This window comes from Eumetopias jubatus, unplaced genomic scaffold (assembly GCF_037043125.1).
Source record: "Eumetopias jubatus isolate StellerSeaLion01/CBP00866 unplaced genomic scaffold, mEumJub1_p1.0 scaffold_2, whole genome shotgun sequence".
Taxonomy (NCBI): Eukaryota; Metazoa; Chordata; class Mammalia; order Carnivora; family Otariidae; genus Eumetopias; species Eumetopias jubatus.
In genome coordinates, this window is record NW_028274808.1 from 114,133,017 (window position 1) to 114,159,693 (window position 26,677).

General features: G+C 41.5%; 1 protein-coding gene across 6 annotated transcripts in view; it reads left to right on the forward strand.

Annotated features, from left to right (window-relative positions):
* The window catches only part of LEF1 (lymphoid enhancer binding factor 1), a 120,064-nt gene that overhangs the window by 85,988 nt on the left and 7,399 nt on the right, over positions 1-26,677 (forward strand). For 2 of the 6 annotated variants that reach the window (XM_028121288.2, XM_028121292.2), the window contains exons 5-11: positions 3,789-3,876; positions 5,475-5,558; positions 7,710-7,832; positions 8,849-9,011; positions 13,928-14,035; positions 19,495-19,543; positions 20,208-20,248. In XM_028121288.2, the coding sequence (XP_027977089.1) occupies positions 3,789-3,876; positions 5,475-5,558; positions 7,710-7,832; positions 8,849-9,011; positions 13,928-14,035; positions 19,495-19,543; positions 20,208-20,242 (650 nt within the window). In that variant the 3' untranslated portion in view covers positions 20,243-20,248. The remainder of the gene's footprint in view (positions 1-3,788; positions 3,877-5,474; positions 5,559-7,709; positions 7,833-8,848; positions 9,012-13,927; positions 14,036-19,494; positions 19,544-20,207; positions 20,249-26,677) is intronic. The other 4 variants (XM_028121287.2, XM_028121291.2, XM_088021075.1 and 1 more) reach the window with 3 other exon arrangements.

The following is a 26,677-nucleotide window of genomic DNA, read 5'->3' on the forward strand; positions in this document are numbered from 1 at the left end:
AGGGGGCATGATCAGAAAACTGCATAGTTTTTGAAGTCCTTATTTTGGCCTAAAAATTTGTGTGATTGTTGCATTCTACTCCATACACTATGTTTGTTTTAATTACTGTTAATTAGTGTTTTTAATTACTTTTTTGTCAACAAAGATTTTACATACCTTGTCACCATTTATCTCTGGGGATATGTAAACTTTGGTTTGAAAAGAACTAATTTACATGATTTTGGGTTTATATCATTCCACTTGGTCATAGTCATCACCAAAAAATAAATAAAAAGCTCACTAGGTCTCTTGCTTTTACTGTCTTTCTCTCATACTGCCAGCCTTCTTAGTTATATCATGTAGCTAAACTAGTTAGAACGTGGTGGTACTGAGGTCAGAGTTACTAATTTCAAAGTTCCTACGAGGCTGGTTAGTTTTATTTAAAAACAAAACAAAACAAAACAGTATCATGTCCATACTCTAACAGTAGATAAGAACTATCAAATAAATATAAACCATTTGTCAGCAGAACTCATTCTCATTTGTAGGAAAATAACTAGGCTAATTTCACAGTAGGCAGCACATTCATTTTTACCTTCCTCCCCATGTGTTGGTGTGAGGTATGTGTGTGGGTGCAGGAAAGAGAAAGGAAGCTAATGCCAGTCATTTTCTTCTCATTATGTCTGGTAAAAATGTTAAAAAGAGATTTGGGGAAATACTAGGTTTATATACCTGTTTATGTCTTTGTGTATTACCCACTGTATCCTTATAAATAACCACAAACACTCACATAGCACTTTTCTGTATTACACGTATTCATGCATTTATTCCTCACAACAACCCCTCTTCCATTTTTACACTGATTTTAAAGAACAATAACGATTAAGTAGCTTCCTCAAAGATACATAGCTTGTGAGTGGCAGAATTGATAGATCTATATAAGTCTGACTCCAGAATCATTTCATCCATAATTATCAAAGTTACTTATAAAAGCTTAAAAATCATTAAGGCTCTGCTATGTCTGGCTTCTAGTACATAGTGAGTATTTAATAAATACTAGTTAAATGAATGATATGAAACGTGTCTTCAGTAGCCTAGCAGTTGGTGGAGAGGCACACACTTCTGGGATCTTACCGTAACAATAGGCTTGTGTATGTACCATTTTCTGCTTGTGTAATGACCCTAAGCCACATCATGTACTCTTGTATATACATGCAAGTATATACGTGCAAAATGCTTGGCAATATTGACCCAGAATGAAGAATGGGTCTGTTTAAACACCTACAGTTCGCTCGTTCATTTGTTCAGTCATTCAGAAGTCTTTATTGAGAACCTCCTCTGGAGACAACTGTAATTTGATACCTAGATTGGTAAAACATTGTCTCTTTTTTCCAAGCAGTATATAAGCTCATGCAGGAAATCATTTGCACAAACTAACTATAAAACAAAATGAAGAACATCTTAAGTACCACGTTAAAAGTACAAATAAAACATTGTAGTTTCAAACAGGGAAAAAGGATTTCTCAGAGCTATAAACATTAGAGCGGTGTATTTGAAATGTGAGTAGAAATTTATTTAATAGAAACCATCAAACTAAATACCAGCATAGAACTAGAATATAGCAGGTGCTAAGTAAATGTAGTTTCCTCTTTCCTCCTTTGAGCCGTAAACCCAAATCCAACTAGTTTGTACTGTGCTCAGTTGCATCAGTCCTGCTCCTACACAGAATCATTGCTGCAGGGTTTCCAAGCTTACATGGAACATGGACGAGAGTGGAGAGCAAGATTTTGGGCTTGTCTGTATCCCAGTGATGAAATTCCAGGAAAATACATATTTTCTATGTACCCGAACAGGATGCCTGAGTAATCACTTAATCACTGCAGACCATGGTTTCCCTATTTGCAAAACAAAGGGATTAAAGTAGACAGTTCTGGTAGTCTGTGACCTGTAGTCAAGATTTTCAAGCTCAAATTTCCACAAAGTTTCCAAAGTTCTTCTGAGTTAGTCTGTTTTTTTTTGTTTGTTTGTTTTAAACTGAGCAGTCCCCCTACAGACCCTGAGGTTTGGGGAGGTTTCTGAATCTCAAAGGTAAGAGAGTCAGCAAGTTGGCCCAGTGATTCTGACATGTCAAGAATCATCATTGTAGGCTCCGCTAGATTCACCCCTACTGCCCAAACCTCCCCAGACCCAAGAAAAAAAAATCCCAGAGTATGAAATTTGGGGTCTGCTGTGACCCCAAAGTAGCGGTACTTCTATTTTTTTTTTTTTTTTAAAGATTTTATTTATTTGACAGAGAGAGACACAGTGAGAGAGGGAACACAAGCAGGAGGAGCAGGAGAGGGAGAAGCAGGCTTCCCGCTGAGCAGGGAGCCCGATGTGGGGCTCGATCCCAGGACCCTGGGATCATGACCTGAGCCAAAGGCAGACGCTTAACGACTGAGCCACCCAGGCGCCCCAGTAGTGGTACTTCTAGCCAAAAAGTTGGGGGGTGGGGATTGGAGACAATCTTTTAAAAACAGCAAAACGAGATAATCTCATGTAAGCTCTCTATTGAGGATTAAAATAACCTTTTTCCTACCTGCTTCCTATAAGAGTTGAGTCATAATTTGTCCTAACTGATTCAGAGTTGAATTAACACCAACTTTGAAGGCCACACTTCTTAAGTCATTCCCATATGTTCAAAACCTTAAATATCTTATAAGACCCAAATGAAACCCATAGGCATTTTAAACAGTAAAAACACAGAATAAAGAACATCCTTCATATGCTCACCTGATTCCACATATTGGTCAGTATACAACCATTGAATGCATACTCTGGGTGTTAAACCTGGAAATGCATGCTCATATATGGAAGTGGCCTTTTAAGGCCAGATTAGCTATATAAAGAAACTTTTGTGGCTTTTTTCTAATCAGAATCACTTTCCCCCCAAATACACGGAATCTAAGTTTTTATATTTTGCATTTTTATGCATGTGTCCCTTTTCTGTACCCAAGGTAAAATATGCCAGTTTGATGTTTATTTCTAAAAAATTCTTACTGCTGTTTTCAAAATTTTTTGCCTAAACAAAGAGATGCCATTTGGGACTAGGATTACGTATAATCTTTAGGTGGTTTTTACAGTTATAGGGCAGTGTGCCCCAGGGAGTGTGAGCTCAAGAAACAATTTGGTGGCATTCTCATTTTCTGTGGAATACAACTAATCCAGAACAGCTTGACCTTGGAGCCCAGAGGACTCAACTTGATGAAGAGCTTAGTTGGAGCTGAAGTGGCAGAGACCAGATGAATCATATCAAATGTGACCATTATGGGGCTGAAGATGATTCCTAATTAATCTTTGATCCTCTGAGGTATCACATTTCCCAAATCTATGTGTCCATAAGGGAGCCAATGAAAATGTGAAAGTGGCAATTTACCTAATCCTTGAGCACCATGGCAGGCCATTTACTTACGAAGGCTGTCATTTTCCATTCTACACAAAACAATTGTCTACCATTTTCTTAACCAAAGTGGAATAATGAGGGCAAACTAAATAATTTAAAAATCTTACTATGGTGACTGTTTTACCAGCAGCGTATTTTCTCCTTTAAGAGTTCCTGAGGATGTCCTATTTAGGACCTATTTTTTCAGATTTTGAAATCTTGAGAAAGGCTAACAGACTGACTGCAATTAAATGCATCCAATAAGCATTGTTTCATGCTAGACCTTAAGTATTAATGGCATAAAGCATTTTGTTGCTTTTCATTTATTCTTATAGTCCAGTGTCCTGTGAATCTGAAAACTCTACTTCTCCGTTGTTCTTTTGAACAGGCATGTCCAGACACCCAGCTCCTGAGATCCCTACCTTTTATCCCCTGTCTCCAGGTGGTGTTGGACAGATTACCCCACCTCTTGGCTGGTAAGATCCTTCCTGCAGCCTTCAGTCAGGCATTTGAGCATATGTTCTTCTTTCCATTCATGGAAGTCAGCTTTATGAATGATAACACTTGTGGAGTTGAAGAAATTTCACATCAACAAGCAAGGTGCTAACTTTATTTCATTTCAATTTGGAAGATTAAAAAATATACAGACTTTGAAATGGATTGAATCCCTCTGCTAATATGTGTAGAAAATGACTGTGTAGCATTTGCTTTGAAGCTTATAGTCTTATGGATTCAATTTGTGGCTTTGGGCATTTGCTATGCCCATACGAAGTGCTCAGTGTGGTTCTTCTTGTCTAGTTCTTTATGAACAACTTATTTTTGAAACAAACTTAGACACACTGAATATCAGTCTTTGCTTATAAAATGAGCAAGTGAAGGAAATGGCAACTAGAAATTCAAAAATACAAAAGCATTTTTTGAATGTTAATAAAGTAAGCACCAGTTTGAGTTTAGACAAGTGAAACACTGATGTTTGGGCTTCCTTTCTTCAGAATCCAAACACTCTATTTTGTTGTTTATTTCTAAAAAATTCTTACTGCTCTTTTCAAAATTTTTTAAATTATAAAGGTAAAGGAAAGGAAATGTATTTTTGGAAGAAAGACTTTTACGTAGTGCAGCCTATTTTTATCATGCTACGGTTAGCACAGAGCTTACCCCCATCCCGCTCCCGTTCCCTCTCCATGCCTTCCTCCCTTCTGCTCACTCCGTGGAAACACTGCTTCAGCTTTAGCAGAGGAACCCTCTCCTTTCTTTATCTGACCCTCTGTCCCCAGAGCCCCCATCACTGCCCCAGTCCCTACCTTGACATCCTTACGTTATCTTTCTTCAGCAAGAAGGGGTCATCCTGCCTTGGAGATTCCAGCTCTCTCTTTCTCTCTCTCTTTAGCACTAAATCTCCCAGTCAACTGCTTGAGTTTAATTGATTGTGCATACACTTCCAAACCTACATCAATTATTCTGTCTGAACTTACTACTTAGGGGCAGTAATCCTGTGCTGAGTGGCAGCTGGGAATAAAGATTGTGTAAATGAGAAATGTGAGATGTAGGGAAAAACAGAGAGAGATGGAATTCTCAGAGTGGAGAGGGAGTAATTCCAATGAATTGATCTTTTATTTGGGTATATGAAGGGGTGGGGGAGTGCGGTGTTTTAAAAATATTTGTTCATTTTTATATAAATTTTCCCCCCTTTCTTTCCTTCCCTGAAGTTCTCAAAGATTCTGAAAGTAGTTATTTCACCATTCTCACAGTTCTGTTATATTCAGTAAACATGTGTTACATGCTTATTTTGTTCAAAGCATTAGTGGGGTCAGGAGAGAGGAAGGGGTAAAAGGTCATTCGTGGCCTGGTTTGCTTTTCAAGTTGAGGGTGGGAGATTTTCTTCAGGGTAAATGGTGCTTTGATTGGGTGGAGAGTAAGAAGGGAAGCAGCTGGATACCTGAAGAAATGCTGTGCTCTGTAATGACCCCCACGCAGTTCTTTCTGAATACCCCCTCTTCTCCCCTCATCAAACTCTTATTGCTGGTTGGTAACTCGTGTTTTGTCATTGATGGGTTCCTTTCTTCTGTGACCTCAGGCAAGGTCAGCCTGTATATCCCATCACGGGAGGATTCAGGCAACCCTATCCATCCTCACTGTCAGTCGACACTTCCATGTCCAGGTAGGTGGAGGTGGAAACTGGGCACCCCAGGACAAGTTGCTCTTCTTGCGCTTGCATTTTGTGCGCCTCTGCTTGCCTCTCGGTTGGCTAGGAGGGTGCATAACTCAGCCACGCGTCTGTCTGTGCAGTGTGCCTGGCTCCCACACTAGGTGTCGCAGAGAGCCCTGGGTGGAGCCAAACGCTGCACCCCACCAGCACCAGCCACAGCCCTCGGGGAGATGGGCTCAGCAACACCCGGGAAACGGTGCATCCAAAAGAGTTCACTGCCACCTGACTGTGGGATGTGAAATGCCCTGAAAGCAGACATTCTAAGAGGAGCTTGTTTGATTCAAAATATGCTGGGAGTGGGGTAAGGGGGAGGATAAAGACTGGTTTGGTCTGAGTTCTGTAATTTGCTTTCTCCGAGGAAAGTTGTATCCGTTTAATGCAACAGTGTTTGAAAATGCCCAGGGAGTCGAGAGCCTTCCTGGACCAAGGCTGTCAGAAGAGAAAGAATGGTGCTTATTGGCTGTCAGGCCATGCGGGGTGTGTGTCCTAGTGTGTGAATCAGGCCCTGTGTGGACATGTTTTAGTTCAAGCGAAGCTCTGTGAGATCTGCCAGCCACACTGCTCTGTGTAATGCTTTTGCTTCTGGAAAGGATGGTGTCTGTGCTTGATGTACACGCACATTTGTTGTGCATCCTCTGTGTGTTCGATGTGGCTTATTCAAGGGAGCTAGCATTATTGTGCTGGAAGTCAAACTGTTGGGCTAGCAATTGGTTGTGAATCTTTACTTTTTATTATATAGATATGAAATTGGGAATTTCAGCTTTTTAAAAAATCATTATGTGCTCAGTAAATTGTAAATCTAGCTGGTTGGGGGGGATGAAATTAATATCCTTCCCCCAAAATATATTTTTACACCTTTTAACATTGTAAGAACTCTCTAGTGACAGGATTTTCTCCCATGCAAATAACCAGCATCATGTATCTTTGCAAACAGTACATGTAGCAGAGCATCATTACTTAATCAAAATATTTGTATTTTTTCCATGCCTCCTTAATTTTTAAAAATTTGTTTCTGATCTAAGCAGAGGGTTCTTTCCTTCCCAGATGAAGGAGTTAATTGTGCTGGCTGTGGTAAAAGACCTGAGAACATTGTTCTTGTTGAATTAAATGTTCACTTTGAAACAGTTTGAAAAGCAGGGCACCTGGTTGGCCCAGTCAGTAAAGCACGCAACTCTGGATCTCAGGGTGGTGAATTCAAGCCCCTCGTTGGGCGTGGAGTCTGCTTCTAAATGAATAAATAAATAAATAAATAAATAAATAAATAAGTTTGAAAAGCACAAATTTCTAAAGCATATTCAAATTTATCAAAGCATTTATTGAAAGTACTTTTATTTTTCTTGCATGGCAGTTGCCCTCCTTTGTATTGTACGGTGGTGGATATTTCAAGATTTTTTTTGTGCTCTACCAGGCGTACTCGGGAGAAAAGCCTTTAGTGTGTATAGTTTTTACCTGGTGCAGAACTGTAGCCTTCCTTTAATTTTATTACCAGTTTTCCATAAGACTAGATCTTTCAAATAGTACTTTCTTTCTGTATAGAAGATTATTTTAGAAGATGCTGATGGCAGCTTTACTAAATTGGGGACTGAAAACAAACTTCCCATCCCTTATTTTCTCAGTTGTTCTCTCCAGATATCAATAAAGAAGCCAACCATCTGAGAAGACTTAATGCGACAGTTTGCTTAGGAATGTAGGCAGAGATATTTTAATGTGGTGTCTTTAGCTTTCATTTAAAAATCATTTAAAAAGCTAAGTCCTAATAAAGTGTTATGTTTCCAGCAATTACACTTACTGAAATTCTTCTTTGAAAACTGCTTTGCAAGAAAATTGACTTTTTTTTTTTTTTTATTTCTACGACCCAGAGCCCTCCCAGGAAAAATGTCTGATTCTATTAGTTTGAAAAAAATTCTGTTATACACGGAATAAGTATAAATATTTCCACTCGAATACAGAGAGAAATTAATTATTGGCCCACTCTAATTCATAGTTACTCCTGTGTGTAAAGATATGTTTTCACTTTCAGCCAATAGCAGTTAGTGGATTGTTTCAGAAGTCTGCCTCCTTTTGCTACAACAACCATTAGTACATATGTTTTCCTTCTTTCAGGTTTTCCCATCATATGATTCCTGGTCCTCCTGGCCCCCACACAACTGGCATCCCTCATCCAGCTATTGTAACACCTCAGGTCAAACAGGAGCATCCCCACACTGACAGTGACCTAATGCACGTGTGAGTATGCGTCCGGTTTCACCTGTGAATGCCTTAACAAACTGAGGATTTCAACACAGTTTCTTCTTGCTGTTGTTGAACATTTCCTCCCTCTCTTTTATTATGAAAATCAGTGTGTCTCTGCCTTGAAAGTTCTGCCCCTGAGGACTTTAAGCAGCTTGATTCTCACCGCACTGATTTTAAGATTGGAATGGAGCACAGGCCTCAAAAGATCAAGGGAACCTCACCAAAACGGAGTAATCTTCAGAGTGTGGGCATTGAATAATCTTGAGCTGTTTAGCAGTTCACTACCAGGTTTTAATTGGGTTCTGATTGTTGCACCTGATGGTACCTGGGGGCAGTAGACGGGAGGGCTCCATGCATTTCCTTCCGCACATGCACTTAACCCTGCTCGAGGCTTCAAAAGCACAGAATTCAAGGGAAAGGGGCAAACCAAGCCCAGGATCCCCTTTTGAGCCAGGGTTGTCTCAGGCTGTTATAGCAGGACTAAATTCCCTGAAGACATTGTTAATTGAACTCCTTAGTCTAGGGGGTAGGGTGTGGTGGCAGATTATAGACCAGGGATGGGAGGATGGGGTGGCAGGGTGCATGTGATAGTGCATAAAACCCCTGCACATGTAGGCAAGGCCAACATGCATTTGTTTGGGGGAGAGAGTCTTAAAGTTTCATTAGCTTCTCAAGGGGGCCCTTGACCCAAAAAAGTTAAGAACCTCAGTTCTGAAAGAGGAATAACCACCCATATTATGTGTTTGGCTTTTCCTGAGGTAACCAAGGAGCTCAGGCTCAGGGCCCATTTTGCGTCAAACACTTCTATAGCTGTAGGTAAACTTTCTCAAACCAAAGGATCCTCACTCCTGCTGAGTTGTTTTTCTAATTTGATGCTGTTCTGGGGGCTTATAGAGCTCCTAGAGGGTTGTCCCCGGCCTGAGTTTGACTGGTGATGTAAACAGATGCTCTGCTTCTCTCCTCCCCTGTCCCTCCTCCCCACCCCCCACACCATCCCACCCACCTTTTAGGAAGCCTCAGCATGAACAGAGAAAGGAACAGGAGCCCAAAAGACCTCACATTAAGAAGCCTCTGAATGCTTTTATGTTATACATGAAAGAAATGAGAGCGAATGTCGTAGCTGAGTGTACTTTAAAAGAAAGTGCAGCTATCAACCAGATTCTAGGCAGAAGGGTAAGTAGGGGGGTGGGATGTAAATGTTTATGGTGACCTTGGAACTGTTTCGTTAAAGGTGATCATAGAATGCGTTTGTATAATCACAGCCACTTTGGGAAGTAACAGAAGATAGGATAATCTTTAGGAGGATTAAACGATAGAATGCATTGTTAACAACTTAGATTGTGCCTAGCACATAGAAAACCTCCTGTAAATGTTAACTGTTTTTCCTGTTATCATTTATTGGGTATCTTTTATGTGCCAGGTACTCTGGTAGGCATTAGATAATAATTGCTGAATACAATAGATAGGGTCCTTGTCTTCATGGAGCTTAACGTTTTGTGACAGGATGCAGATGCTAGACAGATAATTACCAGTGTATAATTAAAATTGTGATAAATACTGTGAATGTAAAGAGTAAGATTCTATGAGAAAGAATAACAGGGGGCTAGGGAAGTGCCCCTCTAAGAAAATGGTATTTAAGCTGAGACCTGAATGAGGAGTAGAAATTAACCACGTGATTAGTGGGGAGAGGTGGACCCTCTCCAGATGGAGTGACAGGTGTGTGCACTCGTGTCTGAAGCAAGAAAGCACTTAGCCCACATAGGGAACTATAGAAAGGCCTTGCAATACTAGCCACGCTTCTAGAAGAAGCCGGGCAAACACAGGTGGCCACTCCTTCCAAGACAGAAGCAGATCTGTTCTACTCAGAAGCTTTAACTGGATGAATTTATATGGGCTGGAGAAGTCTTTATTCTAGAAAAATTTTTCTCTGGGTCTTAAAGTGTATATGCGCATGGTTTCTGCATTGCCTCCTTTCTTTTCATTCCTTCTTTTACTCATGCCAGGATACTTTTCTGATCACCTACCGTATGCCAGGCACTAGGCTACCACTAGCACAGGCACTCTAAGATTTCTTTATCCAGCCACCACCCAGAGGCCAGGAAGTCTTTCCAGGTGCTTTTCTCAGGATTGAAAAGGTTTTAAAACGTTAGGTATCTGAGGAGTGGTGGAAAAAATTGGAATTTTTCTAATATTACATTATAATTTTAGAAATGCTTCATTTTAATTTGTTGATGCTCTTCATATATGTGTGATAGTTTATTAAATTATGACCTTATGTATTTGTTTTTGCAACCTCTCAAGAAATTCATGATTTGTAAATCAGCATTTAGGCAAGAAAGGTCTAACGACCTTTGTAAAACTTAGATGATCGTGTTTTAGCTGTTGTTGGGGGTAATTTTTACCATGTTTGATACAAACCTAATAAATTTCAACATTCATAATGGAAGACATGCAGGAGATTTCCAGGCCACGTGAACAGATAGAGGGAAGTAAGCTGTCTTGTATTTTTGATTCCTGTTGTATAGAATAAAAAAAATGCTGTTATTTCCAATCTGCAGGACACCAGGGTTTTAGGGGGTAGGGTGTGGTGGCAGATTATAGCTCTCTTGGTGCCCCATGTACAATACTCTCCCTCCCTGTGGATTCTTAAACACTTAATAACAATAATTACAGTGATTTCCCAAGCCAGAGCATAGCAGATAAATGATTCCCATCATCTTTGAGGAACTTCGCCTTAAAATTTTAAAGGCTGATGACCATCCCCCCGACCCTTTAAAAGAAGAAACCAGAGGGAAAGAAGGGTTGATGTTCTTTGTTTAGTTTTTATAAAACTCTTAGCTTTTTTCCCGTTTTTGAGTTAAAGGTCCCCTGGCCCTCCAGTGGGAAGTATTTTCCTGCTCAAGAGAGTAAGTAAGGATGTGATACGGAGGTATGCTTCCTATTTTTAATGCACGTTTCCAACAATTGCTACTTTCTCAGGTCCCTTAACGATCCCCAGATCAGAGCGTGTGTCCTAAAAGGTGGTTCTCATTTGGGATCTCTCTCTGTCTTTGATTTGGACACCTGTTTCTATTTATAGGTCTCTGAGATCTTTGATTAAGATCAGGTTTTCTATCCTTTCATAACCCCTCTGGCAGGGTAGTCCTTGCTAGTTCTTTAAAGTTCCTGCTTTTAAAATCATGAAGTTTTACACTGGGATAATTAGAATTCTTAAAAGTAGAACTTAAATCCATTCTGGCACATTTTATCTTTTTTATTTTATTCATTTATACTGTATATCTGAAAAGAAATGTTCAGTCATTTGAATTAAAGTTTTCTTCTTCATGTCATAAATAATAATAGCACAAATCTTACTTTAAAAGAAACCTTTTCAGACCTTCCAGGCTGTTAAGGAAAGTCCATTTGTTGCAAATTTATTGTCAGAATTTTTTTTATCTTGGACTGTATACGTTTTCTAAAGTTAAATTGGTATTTTCCCAACAACTTGGGAAATGTTGACAATGAAATCTGATTTTTTTAAATTCAGTTTTTCAGTAAGCAAGAGATAGAAAAGTGTTTTTAAAAGCCCATTGTGTTTCAGAAATTCCTATAAAGAAAGACCATCTTTCTAGTTTGTACTAGACTTTTTATTTTCATTTACAAGGCTTTAATACCATTGTTTTACCCTGGTAAAGGATCTTTTATTTGTGGGTAGATCAAAAATATTAGAATTACCAGGGAACTAAAAGCAACTGAAAATTCAAGTAAATAGTTCGTGGCCTGCTTTTTCTCCTTGCGTTTTGCTCAGTTTTGTTAGCTGGGATCATTTTGTCAACTTAAATGTCCCGTTTTAACTCAAAAATAACTTGTTGTTTGGGTAGAAGACCTAACCTCCATACATAGTTTGAGAGAGAAATTTTATAAAACTTATACCAGGTTTTCTCAGCAAGTTATAAAGCTGCCAGAAACTATATAAAATTATACCCATGAATATTGCATTAGTTTGAGTTCTGACTTGTTAAATGATAAATTTACAAAAGTTATAATTTTACTTTTTTTTCCTTTTTGTCTCCCTGTTTGTTCCTGATTGGTAACACTTTGCCTCTTGCCAATCACATTTAGCACCAGAACTGTGTAAATATTAATGATCAGTCTTTTCTTAAAAAAAAAAAAAAAAAAAACCAAACCCCAACAGACAATCAAAGCAGATCTTTTCCATTGTGTCCAGTTTGTTTTCTGCCCTATGTAGGTCTCTGGTACTGGGTCAGTGTTCCAGATTAAGCAAGGCCAGTGGTTGGGAGAAGCCTGGTTTAAACTCACAGTACTGCCTCAGACATGCTTCCTTCTTAGGCTTGATTTCACTAATTGTGTTCGTTCTGCGGGTACAAAGAACTGTGTCTCAGGTAACTTTTTTTTTTCAGGGTTTTTTTCCTTCCACCTCCCCAGCGTGTCCGGCTCCCCTGGCCCCTCATCATTTTTTAAAAGAAAAGCATATTACCTGATTTGCTTTCAGATTCGGACCCAGGTCCTGCTTCTTAACCGCTTGACGCTCTGCACTTCTGAAGTGATTTAAAAAGGAGCCATCTGTCCTATCCAACACTGAGGCCCAGGCTGGTTTCAGGGGCTTTCAGAGGAACTGAATCCGAGGCCCTGCCCTTAGGCACCGCCTGTGCCGGAAGCTGGAGTGGGAGGGTGGGTGCCGCAAAAGGTGCTTCAGCCTTCTTCTTGGGATCAGGCCCCTGGTCTTGGAGCAAGCAGGAGCAGCAGGTGTTTGTTCTCTTGAGGAGAGCTGCCTAGCCACACCTCAGGAGCCTCCTCCCGGAGAACTTTCTCTCTCTCGTTGCCTCTCTCCCTCACTCCTCTGTCCTTTCCCCACTCCAGTTCAGCCACACCTTTCTTTTCTTTTCCTTCGTTTTTAAAACTAGGACAGGGAAATTAAAATCAATTAGGCAGGGTAGCCATGAATGAGAAAGACCCTCCTAGCACCGAGAGCTGGGGCGAGCAGGAGTGGGCAGGTGGGAGCCGACCCAGGGTGTGGGTGTGGGTGGTGTGGGTCAGGTCTGCCCCTCCCGTGGCTTTGCCTCCGTGCCATCCTCTGCGGCTCGTTCGTCCCCCAAAGTCCAGCCGGTTCTCCTGGAAGGTTCCACTGGCAGATGCTAGCACTGAGGAAGTGGGGAAAATACTTGAAAACTGCCTGCTAGGGCACCTAGATTGAGTCGTGTGCAAACATATGCAAAGCAATGTGCAAATGTAAGCTGCTTAAATTTCCGAACGGATGCCTTGCGTACACAAGCTATTTTGCTGTATATGATACATAATTATGTCAGTTATTAAAAGGGAAACATTCTCCAGGTTACATACATTACAATCAGGTAACAAAAGGGTTACATTCTCCAGGTTAGATACTCCAGTCTCAGATTCTAGATGGCAAAATAAACCTAGGTAGTGCTCCTTGCTTTCCATCAGAAGGAAGCTAAAAACCATAGCTATAAAGAGCGCACGTGTGACTGGACCATGTTATCCATATGCTCCCTCTAGACAGGTAGTGTGAGGAGAAGGTGACGGGACAGAGGCAGACTGACTTGAGGTCTTGCTTTATAGACAGGATCCTAGGATGCGGGTTTCAGACTCTTCGTATTGACAGAGTGGGAGAGTGTCCATGTGAGGTGAGGATGCATCCGTGTGGAAAAGACATCTAGAAATTATCACATTTTGCATAAATAAATGGTACTTGGTCTCGAATACCAGACTATGGTACAGACTAAAAAAGCACTAAGTTGGGTGTTGAGGTTCACCAGTGAAAGTTCTTCCTAATTTACACTGGAAAAGAGAAGGGGTGGGTGACAGATCATTTTACTTCGGCTCTTTAATTGCCTTTGATGTGTTGCATGTGATGTGGGAGAACAGGATAGAGACCTAAGCTGGGGTCGCACTCTCGCCGCCAGACTCCGAGTGGGTCTGTGCAGGACTCGCTCTTCTGTCATTTAAAAATAAATCAGAGTTTAAGTGCTTAATATTTTCATTCTTTGATGTTTGAAACATGAAATATGTAGTATTACTTCTCTTTTGCTTACTTACTTGATTGGTTCTCCTTCCTCTTTTTGTTTTAGTGGCATGCCCTCTCCCGTGAAGAGCAGGCTAAATATTACGAATTAGCACGGAAGGAAAGACAGCTACATATGCAGCTCTATCCAGGCTGGTCTGCGAGAGACAATTACGTAAGCTCTTCTGCATGCCAACAGCTCGCTACTGTCACTCATCCTTTGTTACTTTTGTTTTATTATTTTTTTAAGGTTTCATTTATTTATTTGACAGCAAGAGAGGGAGCGAGAGAGCACAAGCCAGGGGAGCGGCAGGCAGAGGGAGAGGGAGAAGCAGGCTTCCTGCTGAGCGGGGAGCCCCACATAGGACTCAATCCCAGGACCCTGGGATCATGACCTGAGCCGAAGGCAGATGCTTAACCGACTGAGCCACCAGGCGCCCCTCTTTCTGTTCCTTTTGTGATGGAAATGTGTTTTAGAGTACAGTGTCCCCCCCCATCCTCCCTTATTCACAGGGGATACATTTCAGAACCCCCAGTGGATTCCTGAAACCACCAATAGTACTGAACCCTGCATGTACTATGTTTTTTCCCGTTCATACATACCTATGATAAAGTTTATAAAGTAGACACAGTAAGCGATTAACAACAATATAGAACAATCATAACAATATACTGTACTAAGAGTTATGTCAATGTAGTCTGTCTCTCTAAAAATATCTTACTGTACCATACTCCCCCCTCTCCTCGTGAGGATGTGAGACAGTAACATGATGACATGAAGTGAGCTGACTGATGTAGGTATTGCAGTGTTGTGTTAGGCTGCTCTCGACCTGCTGACGCCACATTAGAAGGAGCATTGTCTGCTTCCAGACCCTGTTTGACCAGGGGTAACTAAAACTGAGGAAAGCAAAGTGACAGATAAGGGAGGACTACTATATACATAATGCCAGTACTCTTTCCTATTTGGGGAAGTTCATGAACTTTATAATAAAGATTTCATGGATATATTACATTTGGAAAGCATTGAGCTGTCATACTTTTTTTTCCTCTGGTTATATAATACATTTTTTAGGTAAAACTTTAATCCAAAAAAATCCATAAAAATGGTGAAAAACAATTTTTTTTAAAGATTTTATTTATTTATTTGACAGAGAGAGAGAGACACAGTGAGAGAGGGAACACGAGCAGGGGGAGTGGGAGAGGGAGAAGCAGGCTTCCCACTGAGCAGGGAGCCCGATGCGGGGCTCGATCCCAGGACCCTGGGATCATGACCTGAGCCGAGGGCAGACACTTAAGGACTGAGCCACCCAGGTGCCCCATGAAAAACAATTTTTTAAAAAAGCCTGTAATCTCGAGGTGCCCAGGTGGCCAGTCAGTTTAGCAGCCAGCTCTTGATTTCAGCTCAGGTCATGGTCTCAGGGTTGTGGGATCAAGCCCCACATCAGGCTCTGCACTCAGCAAGGAGTCTGCTTGAGATTCTCTCCTCCCTCTGCCCCTCCCCCTGCTTGTGCTCTCTCTCTCTCTCAAATAAATAAATACATCTTTAAAATAAAAATTAAAAGCCCATAATCTCATCCTGTAAAGGTGACATTAGTAATAATTAGTTACATTATCTTCCAGGTATTTTTTCTGTGTACATGGTTTTTTAACTTGGATATAATTGTGTGTGTGTGTGTGTGTGTGTGTGTGTGTGTGTGTGTGTGTGTGTACATACACTTTGGTGTCATGCTTTTATATATAATAAGCATTTTTCTGTTACAGCATAGTGTTTCTATGTATCAATTTTAATGGCTATATTATAGTATTTTGAGTGAATGTCACAACCATTTTTTTCCTGTTTTTTAGATATTTATTTTTTTTTTACAATTAGAAATAATCCTACTATGAAGATATCTATGCATAACAATTTTTCTTCTGTGTTTAGGGCTATTATTTCTGTAGGATAGATTCACAGTAGTGGAATTAATTGAGTTAAAGGATATAAACATTATAAAGGCTCTTTGATACTTACTGTCAAATTTCTTTCCAAAAGGATATTTTCTAATTCTTAAAAACGTATTCAAGCGACTGTTTTGCCACAGACTAATTAAAGCTAGATTTAATAATTTTTTTGTTCGTAGTACTGTACCTTGATGTCTATTATGTATTTTATTCAGATGGAGTAGGTATTATATTTTTTAAGTTGTCCTAATTGGCCAGAAATACCCCATTTATAGTCCCCGTTATTTTATTACTTTAGAATTTGTAGGTTTTACTAACGTGGTCTTGATACAGTAAAGGCTATTACTGAGAAAGTGTATTATAAATTATATATTTCAGTTTTATATTTTATGGAAGGGATCAATTTTGATTAAGCTCCTAATTTAAAATTTTTGAAGATCATTTTCAGTGTTCCATGTGAGCCTGGCATTAGAAAAACCAAGTAGGACAGCCTTAATATTAGGTAGAATTGTCCCTTTTTTAAAAAGGGTGAGGGTGAAGCCATTAATATATAATTTAAATGTGTGACCATTGCTGTAGATGGTCCTATGGGGCCCCCTGTCTAAGGTCATACATCCCATATGATGGAACACCAGGACTTTTGGAACACATTTGTTTCCTGTAACGTGCTCTGAAGAAAGTCTCTACTGGTCAGGATTTGAAGCTTAAACCCTGGCTACCACTGTGACACAGGAAGGAAGAGTCTTGGTGCTTGCTACTTAGGAGCAGTGGCTCACTGGACCCTCCTGAGCTCCTGTTTGCTTGCCTTAATAACTACCATATGCCTATTGTCAAGACCTGTCTTAAATGTTTTCTGTGATATTTTCTAATCCTTGTAATAATTTAGGGTCATGAGTAGTAGTATTGCATTTTAATGCAGTATGGGGGAAATTGAGGGTTTAGACAGGTTAAGTAATTAGTCCACGGCCATATAGTGGCTAAAATTGCAATTGTTACCTGGGTCTCCCTGACTTTCAAAATCTATGCAGTTTGCCTTCTCTGCAGCAGACTAGCACAGTCTTCCCAGCGCCTTCTTAAGTAGACTGCTGTAATTCAAGAGTTTTCTCCCCTGAGCTGTGCTTCTGTTCTCTGGGCAATTATTAGCATCTTTCTGGTTAGATTTGACCCATGGAAGGGCTATGCTGTGCTGTGAATTTGTATAGATTTAACATTGCTTGTTGAATGTCTTTGAGGGAAGTTTCTGTTTCTGAATCTTAGGTAAAGGATAAAACTTTAAAAAGAGATAAACACAGGGGTGCCTGGGTGGCTCAGTCGTTAAGCATCTGCCTTCGGCTCAGGTCATGGTCCCAGGGTCCTGGGATCGAGCCCCGCATCAGGCTCCGTGCTCGGCGGGGAGCCTGCTTCTCCCTCTCCCACTCCCCCTGCTTGTGTTCCCTCTCTCGCTGTCAAATAAATAAATAAAATATTAAAAAAAAAAGATAAACACATATTCTGTCCCTCTCTCCTTTTCTCCATGTGGGGAGATGAGAAGAAAGTAGTTTTGAAGAAAGCCAGCATAGTATGAATTTACCTTTAAAGATGTTCTGCACAATTTTTAAAGGAAATTGTTTTGTATAACTTGATTGTGGGATCCCCTGGAATGAAGGGAAAACCCAGCTTCGTCACATACAATTTTTATAACAATAAATATCAGCCTATTAATTAGTAAGGCAAACAAGTTAATCAAGTGATAGCGCTTTAGCTAGAGATTATTCTTACAGTAACAGCATAGGAATGGCATTTAAACAAGATGCATGCCTTGTGTCTTAGCAGTTAGTGTCAGATCGCTACCCCTATCCTCATATTAAATATTGTATCTCAGTTATTTAATATTAAAATGCTCTGTTCTGTGGCATCACAGATTTTATAACTTCAGTTCTTAGCGCGTTTATTTTTTATAACTTTTATAACAGGAGTTTTCATAAGTCAACAGTGCATATATTTTCTTAGGTGAGATCAGCCAGATATTGGTATTGTTAGAGCTTTTAAATTTAATGCTTAATATCCCCAGTATCATATATAATTTTAATGAAGAATATTTTTATTTTTACCACACATGGATGAGTTTTTTGTGTAAGTTGACATCAGTACATCCAAACTACTTAAGTCTTTTCTGTCTACCATGAAATGTTAGTTCATACCCAGAATTTAATACAGGTTATTTCTCAAAGACACTAGCAGTCTGACACCTCAGGCCACAGTCGTGTGTGCTGGGCATGGCGCAAAGTGGCGGAGATGTGCTGAGATGCTAAGGTGGTGCTCTCAGGAGCCAGGGGCCGTGTGGTGAGGGGCCGCCTGCTACAGGGGCTGGGAGGAGCTGGGTTCTGGCAGTGAGGTCTGCCTGAGGGGGAGCAGACCCGAGGGACAGAGGTGAGTAGGGCTGAGGAGGTTCCCGAGAGCCGGCTCTCGAGATGAGTGTTGAAAGGCAAATGGGAGCGAGGAAGAGAAAGTGAGGAGAAGCTCCTGACACACGACACCACCTCACAGCACCTTCTGGAAACCACAGTAATGCCGTTTGAAAGGAAGATAGAGGAAGCCCAGGAGAAGCATGCGCTCCCTCCGTCTGTTCCCCTCCTGCCAGACTGCTTTTAGTAACAGTGTTAAAGACGACGCCATGATTTTCGATATGCCATTTCCCAGGGTCACGAATATCTGCTGTTTGGGAGGATGGTTTGAATCAACCTTACAAAGCTTTAAAGCTTCAGCAGTCAGGTCACATGACATGTAGAAAAACTATCCTGAGGTGCATAAAATTATACTTTTATATATTCACACAGTATGTTCAACGTAACCTTACAGTTTTACGTTTTGTTCTTGGTTAATGTGATTATTACAGCAGACATAAGATAGAACTATTGGATGTGATATGTGTTCTGGTATAGTTATTTGAAAATACCGCCCTAACCCAGGCCATTTACTATACATATGAATTGAATATGTACTGTGTCTGTGCCCTATTACAATTATTTTTAGGGGAAATTAGGAAGAAAAATAGAAAATTAGAGCACTATAAATGGGACTTAAAATTGTGAATCTGTGCTGAAGGTGATTTCGAGATGTATTTAAGATTGCATGAGTATTCGTGTTATTGTGTCTGTTTTAGGAAACAGGGTCCAAATTTGCCAGATATGTCTTTGAAATTACCTTCCATTTTCTCAGGTTCAATCTTATCTTTCTGCCACTATCCTTGATGATGTTAGGCCTGTGCCATGGGGGCTAAGGGTCTTCACCTAATATCATGAATGTTTAATTACATGGTGGAATTGACAGGAAGGAAGATTTATCATGAACACCACCAGAAGTGGGTTCTAGGTGTGGTGGTTGCTAGCAGAATGCCTCCGTAAGTGGGCTTGGCTTGAATGGGCATCTGTGGCCACAGGCCTAGCACGTCATTACCCTAGTGTGTATGTGGGAGGCCCCTTCCATTGTCAGTACTGATAGTAAAGTAGGAAGCAGTAGAGACAAAGGTCACAAAGAGGTAAGAACTTTCTCTCTCGCTCTCGCTCTCGGTTTCTAGGTATAGATGGTAAAGAGAGCGAGAAGGAGGCACCTTTGTCTCTTTGTTGCCTGCCTGCCTTTTGTACCGTTGTGTCCCATTCCTGCCTGTGTTCACAGTCTAGTCCGTAACGTGACCGTGTGCCCGTCTTCTTCCAGGGTAAGAAGAAGAAGAGGAAGAGAGAGAAACTCCAGGAATCGACATCAGGTAGGCACCATATGACTTCCCAGTCAGTTCTCCTGCTTATGACAAACACCTCTTAAAGTAGTCTGCGTCTTCTGCACCCTGCTTTATTCTGCACCTGTAACCTGTGATTTTCTAAACTCTGCTTTCCTTCCTGAGAGTCTTTAAAAATGTTCAAAAGGCCTTTCTTTTAAATGTGACTATGTGAAGGTATGTCTGAACGCTCCTTTCCCAAACCCTGTCCCCCGGAATCCTGGTTGTTAACTGTGGTGGGTTTTGTCTTGTTTTTGCTTTCATTGTCTACATCCTCTCTAACACTTCTGCTGTGCTTCTGTCTGCACAGCTCCTCACAATAACAATTTCTGTTCTGATTTTATAATATGCTACCTTATGTGTGTCCTTGAGAATCTTTTCTGTGGCTTGGGTTTTCTGAAAATAGAAAACATGACAATAGGGTTTATCTTTCCTGGATGTTAATTCAAGGCATCAACCAGTGAGGTTCTATTTATTTCCCCTTTTTCTTTCATTGAAAGTAAGGCCACTACTTGTACTGCACAAATAAAAATGGCTGGTATAAGAACCATAAAAAGTAAAGCAAACAAGTCCACAGGATGTTGTAGCTACTACGTATTTGGAATGTACAAAAACCTCTTCAATAAAAATTTGTTAAAGACACAATTTTCTGCAGGTACAGGTCCAAGAATGACAGCTGCCTACATCTGAAACATGGTAAGAACGACTCTCTGGTCCTACTGCTGACATTAGTTATAAACAGAGGCAACTTGCTTGTGAATCTTCTTGCTCATGCTGATGCATTCAACACTGCTCCTTTAAAGAGGAAACTCCACCAAAATCAAATTAGTGCTTTAAAAAAAAATCTGATGGTTTTTATACCGGCTATGTTTTTGCAATATAGTATGCGTTTCTCTCTTCTTTCCTTCCTTCCCCTTTTGCCCCTTTAATCCCTCTTCTTTCCCTTTCCCCTAACTCTTCTCAGCCATTCCTTACTGACCTGCTGAAGAAACAAAGGACAAAACCAGCAAGCCCTCTTACTCTGCAAGCCTAGGGCTGCGCATGAGGCACCCAGACGTGTTCCAGCCCAGGACGTGGAAGTTTTTGCTCCGTAGAGACTACTTCTCAGTGGAGATGATATGTAGATACTTAAAAGTAATATATTTCTAGTGAGAAAGAGGAGCTTTACGTACTTTTTTCTATTATTTAAAAATATGGCATGGGGACTTGATTAACTGTATTCTGCTATCAGGCTCTTGTCTTTATCGGTAACCATTGCTAGATCCCAGTCAAGCATTTATAGGTGATGTTTAGTTGTTGTTGTTGTTTTACTGTAGTGATCGTATTTTTAACCAATTGGCCACCAGCCCTGGTGTGAACCTGGCTTTGTAAGTTGACTTAGTTTTGCTGAGCTTTGAATTCACAGCTCACTGACATCTTTCCCAGCAATGACCTGTTCCCAAAGGAGCTACCTTTGACTCTGCTCCCTCTCCAGCAGCCCACGTCCAGATCCCCGCAGGCCTCTCCCTGTGGCCTGTGTCGGCTGAGTCTTTCCTCTCATCATAGCCATAGCCCCCACTCAGATGCTCAAACTCTCTGTCTGGATTATTCGACCAGCCTTTGGGTAATTTTCCCACCTCCAGCTTCTTTTCTGCCAGTTGATCCTCCATGTCGCTCCCAGAGGGATTTGCTAAAACACAAATCGATTGTGCCACCTCCCAACTTAAAAACAGTTGGTGCTTTTTGTTGTCTGGAAAATAAAATGCAAACCACTTATTGTGGATCTGTCTACCTGTACCCTCTCCCGGGCACTCCCTTCAGTCTCTCTTGCTCGCCTCCATCCTAGCCCTTATGAGTCCTGTGTTCAGTCCAAAAAAGATTATTAGCAGTTCCCCACACATCATGGCCGCCGCACATGCCATCCCTGTGCTTGCAAAGCCCATTTCCTCTGCCGAGGAAGGAAGGGATAGGTCTGCAGTGTTTCTCAGGAGAGAGCAGTAGCCTGCAGATGATTTGGTTCTTGGCTAGAACCAGATGACCCCCGCTTAATCTTTTAGAACTTCATTTTGGTGCTGAAATCTCAATGGACTTTCCCAGAGAAGCCTGTAGACATTTTGGTACCAGATACAAATTTTCAATCAGCCGTTTGCCTGTGCAGTGTACTTGAGCTTTTCACTCTTGCTTTCCTCAACTGTGAAACGGGAGTGACACCCACCACCGACGGTTGTTCATGTATGTTATATGCCTTCCTTCTTCCCTCCATCCCTCACTGAGACCTAACCCAGTTGCCCTCTCCTCTGTGAAACTTTCCTGATCTTTACCTGAGATTCCCTGGGTTCTTCAAAATGCCATTGTTATAGTTTTATGATACCAAAACTCTTCTAAACTGAGTGGCAGCCTTCTCTCTGACTGAAGAGGACCCTCCCTTCATATAGATGACCAGACAGGATAGCTGGACACTGGTATCATAGATGGTATCCATGTTTAATTCAATTTAGTGGCTATTAATGGAGGACCTCTTCTGAGCTGGCCTCCTGGCTGGGTCACTAGGAGCACAGAGGGGACAGTCACAGGCCCTGCGTCATAGTGGAGGTAATTCTAGTAGAAAGTATGTACACATGCTTTTGTACTTGATTTTTGCATTCTTTTTTTTTTTTTCCAAGAATGTTGTCCTTTTAATTACTGAACACTTAGGTATGGATAGCAGCCATTCCATGCTGTGCCTCTCGGTGGAAAACCCTCACAAGTGCAGCGTGCTGAGGACCAACATTCACTGATTTACTCCGTCTTCTGTTTGCTCCAAAATCTTTAACGCTATTTGTGTTAAAAATCATGCAGAAACCTAAAAATCACGCAGAAACAGGTTTCTACACTTCAGAGTTTGGTATTTGGTTCTGTGTCCTTAATGATCAACATTATATAGTATTTTAGACTAGAAGATTAGGTGAAGTCTATTTTTGTCCTATAATGTATCTCAGACATTTTTTTTATGTCACAGTTGTCATTGTGCTTTCTTGTCACTTATGTATTTTTTTCTAAAAGTTAAGGTATTCCTTCTACCCTCTCCCAGAAAGACAAAGTGCCTGGCCCTGTGCACCCTGCCCCCTGCCCCCCGTCCCACTCTCAACAGCTGCTCCAGTTGGTTGGTGTCCTTCACTTTATCAGAGTCTGTAGTGTTTCTCTTGCTGTCGTCGCTGGGCTGATCCTGCAGCCTTTGAAGTCACTGACCTCCTTTCAGAGAGCAGCCATTTGATAAGAACTGCAGAGAGGAGCTCCTGATTTGCATTCATAAAAATTTCAGTAAATTAGGAATGATACTGTTCCTGCCATCTCCCCTCCCCTTTGTCTTGGGAATTCAGAAACTTCTGTACATATGGTAGTTGACTTGTTTAGTCAATGTCCAGCACTCACTGAGCACCTAACAGATGCCAGACAGCATCGTGAAACCTGGAAATACAGTGCTGAGTGAGGCAAAGAAAGTCCCTGCTCTTGTAGTGTTTACATGGCTGAGGGCGGTTATTACATAAACAGGGCAGAATGAGTGCCGTCATAAAAATAAAACAGGGACTGACTTGGGGGTCTGCTTTAGGTGGGGTGCTCAGGAAGGGCCCTTGTGAGAGGGTGTGATACTTGGTACTGGCCGGTTATCCCTGAAAAACGGAGAGTATTCTGTGTATGGTTCTGGAACAGAGCAGTGGCAGAGAAACGAAAGACGTGGGGAGCCGAGCATTGCGCTGTGGAAAGCGCTTCGACTGGAAACAGGGCCACCCAGGCTCTCAGATACCGGCTCCGCCCCCCCCTCCCCCCCCCCCCCCCCCGGCCCTCCCCAGCCACTCATGGCCTGCGGTACGTCCTGGAAAGCCTGTAGACCTCAGGTTCCTCGTGCCAGTGAAAGCGCTGGGGTCCTCTCGGCCCAGCTTTGGGTCTGCTTAGCTCTTCCGTGGTCTGCACTGCCTCCCAGTGTTGTCAAAGAGACTCGGGTGTCTCGTATTTACTGACTTGTAGTCCTTGTTCTGTGAGTGGCTCTGTAGAACTACCAAAGCTCCGGTATGATCTGGAAAATGACATGTAGATAGCATGGCTGTTTTTCAGTTCTGTCTAGATCACCTCCTGCCTCCCCTTTTCCCCCTAGCACGGGCGCCTCAGAAGCATTGTCTCTAGTTCGGGAATTGGAGTCTCCACCGACGTGAACATATGGTTCCTTGTTTGCCAAACTACAGCCACACTAGTGCTGGTTTCACCTTAGAAACAAGCCGGCCCCAGATAAAAATATTTGATTAGAGCTGATCCTGCCAACAACGGGGACTGGTTTCAGTTCTGGAGGGAAGTTGCTAAGTATTAGCTCAATCCCTCCCGATCTCCTCCTCCGTGAGGTAGAGTTAATGGAACCTCATGCCCAGGAGGGGAGGATACCGTGACTCCAACACGAAGAGACTTGTGAGAGGGTTTACTTCTCTGTGTACACCATGAAACGTAGCACCATCTCGGTGTCCTAAAAGTCAAGTCCTGTTACATTAGCTCTTTGAGCTCAGATGGCCACGCATGTAGCACAAAAGCTAGAGAATTCTCATTCCTCTGAACTAGTGTAGGACTAGTCATCATAAGGAAAATACCCCCACTTAATAAGGAAAGGCTGTCCTCAGTGAACAAAAAGCCCTCTAAAAACTTGTATTTCTGCTCCTTAAAAGATACTTGTGTCATCTAATGCTCTCATTTTTTTGGTGGGAAATAACATTGCAGGTGCCTCATGCAGCCCAACGTAGAAACCAGCCTGTTCACAGTTCCTCATACACCCAGGAGTGTTCCCGCCTTTCCATGTTTCTATTTCCGTGCTTTATAAACATAACCCACTCTGGTGAAACCCGGTTGAAACAAATGAGCATTAACCTAGTCTCAGCACTCTGCAACAACTTTTGGATAATCAGAAATGGGCTCCATAAAAGACATTCTTTCAGGTTAGAGGTTAGAGATTCCGAAGCTGGGCAGTCTTTCAAGAAAGCCAAATTCAGAGCGCCTGGGTGGCTCAGTTGGTTAAGCGACTGCCTTCGGCTCAGGCCATGATCCTGGAGTCTCGGGATCGAGTCCCACATCGGGCTCCCTGCTCAGCAGGAAGTCTGCTTCTCCCTCTGACCCTCTTCCCTCTTGTGCTCTCTATCTCTCATTCTCTCTCTCTCTCAAATAAATAAATAAAATCTTAAAAAAAAAAAAAGAAAGCCAAATTCATCCTTAGCTTTTAGGACTAACTTGTCACTTGTCGGAATGCTGGAAGCCCAGGGCCCTGGGGAATGATCTGCACACATTTTCTGTGTCCACCTGGAAGGCCACTGTTGTAAATGCTAATCATTTCTTTGTCCGTTTTTCAAACATCCGTGAGGACCACTTGCAGGTCAGGAACTGAACTGCACTAGGTAGTGGGGGTACTTGCTAAACGGACTCTGTCCATGGACTCTTCCTGGAGGAGCTTTCAATTTAAGAAGATAAAGACATAAAAATAGGTAATTATAAAATAATACATTTTATGCTATAAACAGAAAGGGACACATTATGTTAAAATAGAATAAGAAGTATCTAAATCAGAGTGAGATCAAGGAAGGCTTCCTTGGAGTAAGTAACACTTGAGCTGTCTAGTCATGTGGGGAATTCTTGGGTTTGATAGAACAGTGATCGAGTTGCTGGGAGTTTCCAGTGTTTGAGTACAAGTTTATTTGGAATATGTAACCTCTCAAAAGTTTGTCAGAAGTCCAAGATCATCATCAAATACTGAACTTCCCTTTCTTCCTGACTTAATCAAGATTCGTAAGGTGTTAAAGAAGCAAAGAATTAGAATTTTTGAAAAGCTGAAGAGAATTTTCACTCCCAAGTTTACTAACTTAAAAACATAACTGGCTTATTAGTATTTACTTTAACAAAACAAATACAAAAATCCCATCTTAAAATTACATAGACTGAAAAGATATTTTTATGATATCTCAACATAGTTCTTTTGATTGTATAACATTGAGCTAGTTTAAAAGAAAGAATGAGCTATCTAAAATACAAACTTTGGTTATACACACAGGCACCCACATACAAACATACTTGCAAAAACAGGTTTTTGACTTTGGTGTAAACTCTACCTTGTCTACTTGATAAACTGAGAAAAATGTGTTTTTTTACTTCAGGCTTTATTTCCCTGGGGCCAAGAGGTGTGTGGGAGAGGTAATTTCTAGTGCAGTATAGAATGCAATAGTTAATTGTGCAGTGCTTGGACTTACATCTTCTAAAAAACTATGTCTAACTTTCCATTAGAGGGTGATGTTGGGGAGCCTGATGAGCTATTAACTAAGGGCTGGGGGCCTGGGGCCCCTGAGGGTTATGCAGCCTCCCTACAGAGCTTCAGAGTGGGGCGGGAGCCACTTTCAGGACTGGCCATGGGACTGAGACCTGAAGAAGGTCTTCCAGAACCCGTGCCCTCTTGGAGTCAGGGAGCAGTCTGCGTTCAGTGGTCACGTTGAGAAAAACGTTTCATACAGTTTTTGATGCTCACCCTGGTGAGTTTGCCACTTCTGCTTCATCTTTGCTCTGAATTCTGTGCCCCAAGAGCAGATGTAGTCATTAGGCGTCAATAAGCCTCAGGTATTTGCTTCTGGTTGACCCGTCAGTTAGGAAGCAAAGCCAGGCTCTTACAAAATAATAAAGTCAGAAACAGGAATCTTAGCCTTGTCCAAAATCTCAAAGTAAAAATTAAGGCTTTGAAAATGGGAAAGTGAAAAAAATGACATCCTGCTTTCCATTTTTCATCTTTTTTGCCAAGCAGCCACTGGTGTTGACATTTGTCTTGTCAGGGTCGGCAGGTTGCTCTCCTAGGAGATGGAGATCTTGGTGGCCTGGAGAGGCTCCCACACGGCACCTTCTCTGTCTGAGGCAGTGGCCTTCTCGTGACTTCCTTCCTTGTATGTTTGTCCACAGATTCCTGCTAAACTTGTCACAGATCCGTAGAAACCTTGTAGAGGATTCACAGGGCAATGACACTTGATTACAATGTCTCTTACCAGGAACTCCATAGTAAGAACGTTCAAGAAGGAAAATCCAGACATCTGGCAGGAAGGGCAGGCTTGGGCACATTGTCCTGAAGAGAGAGATGGCTGCATAATGACACTATGTGGC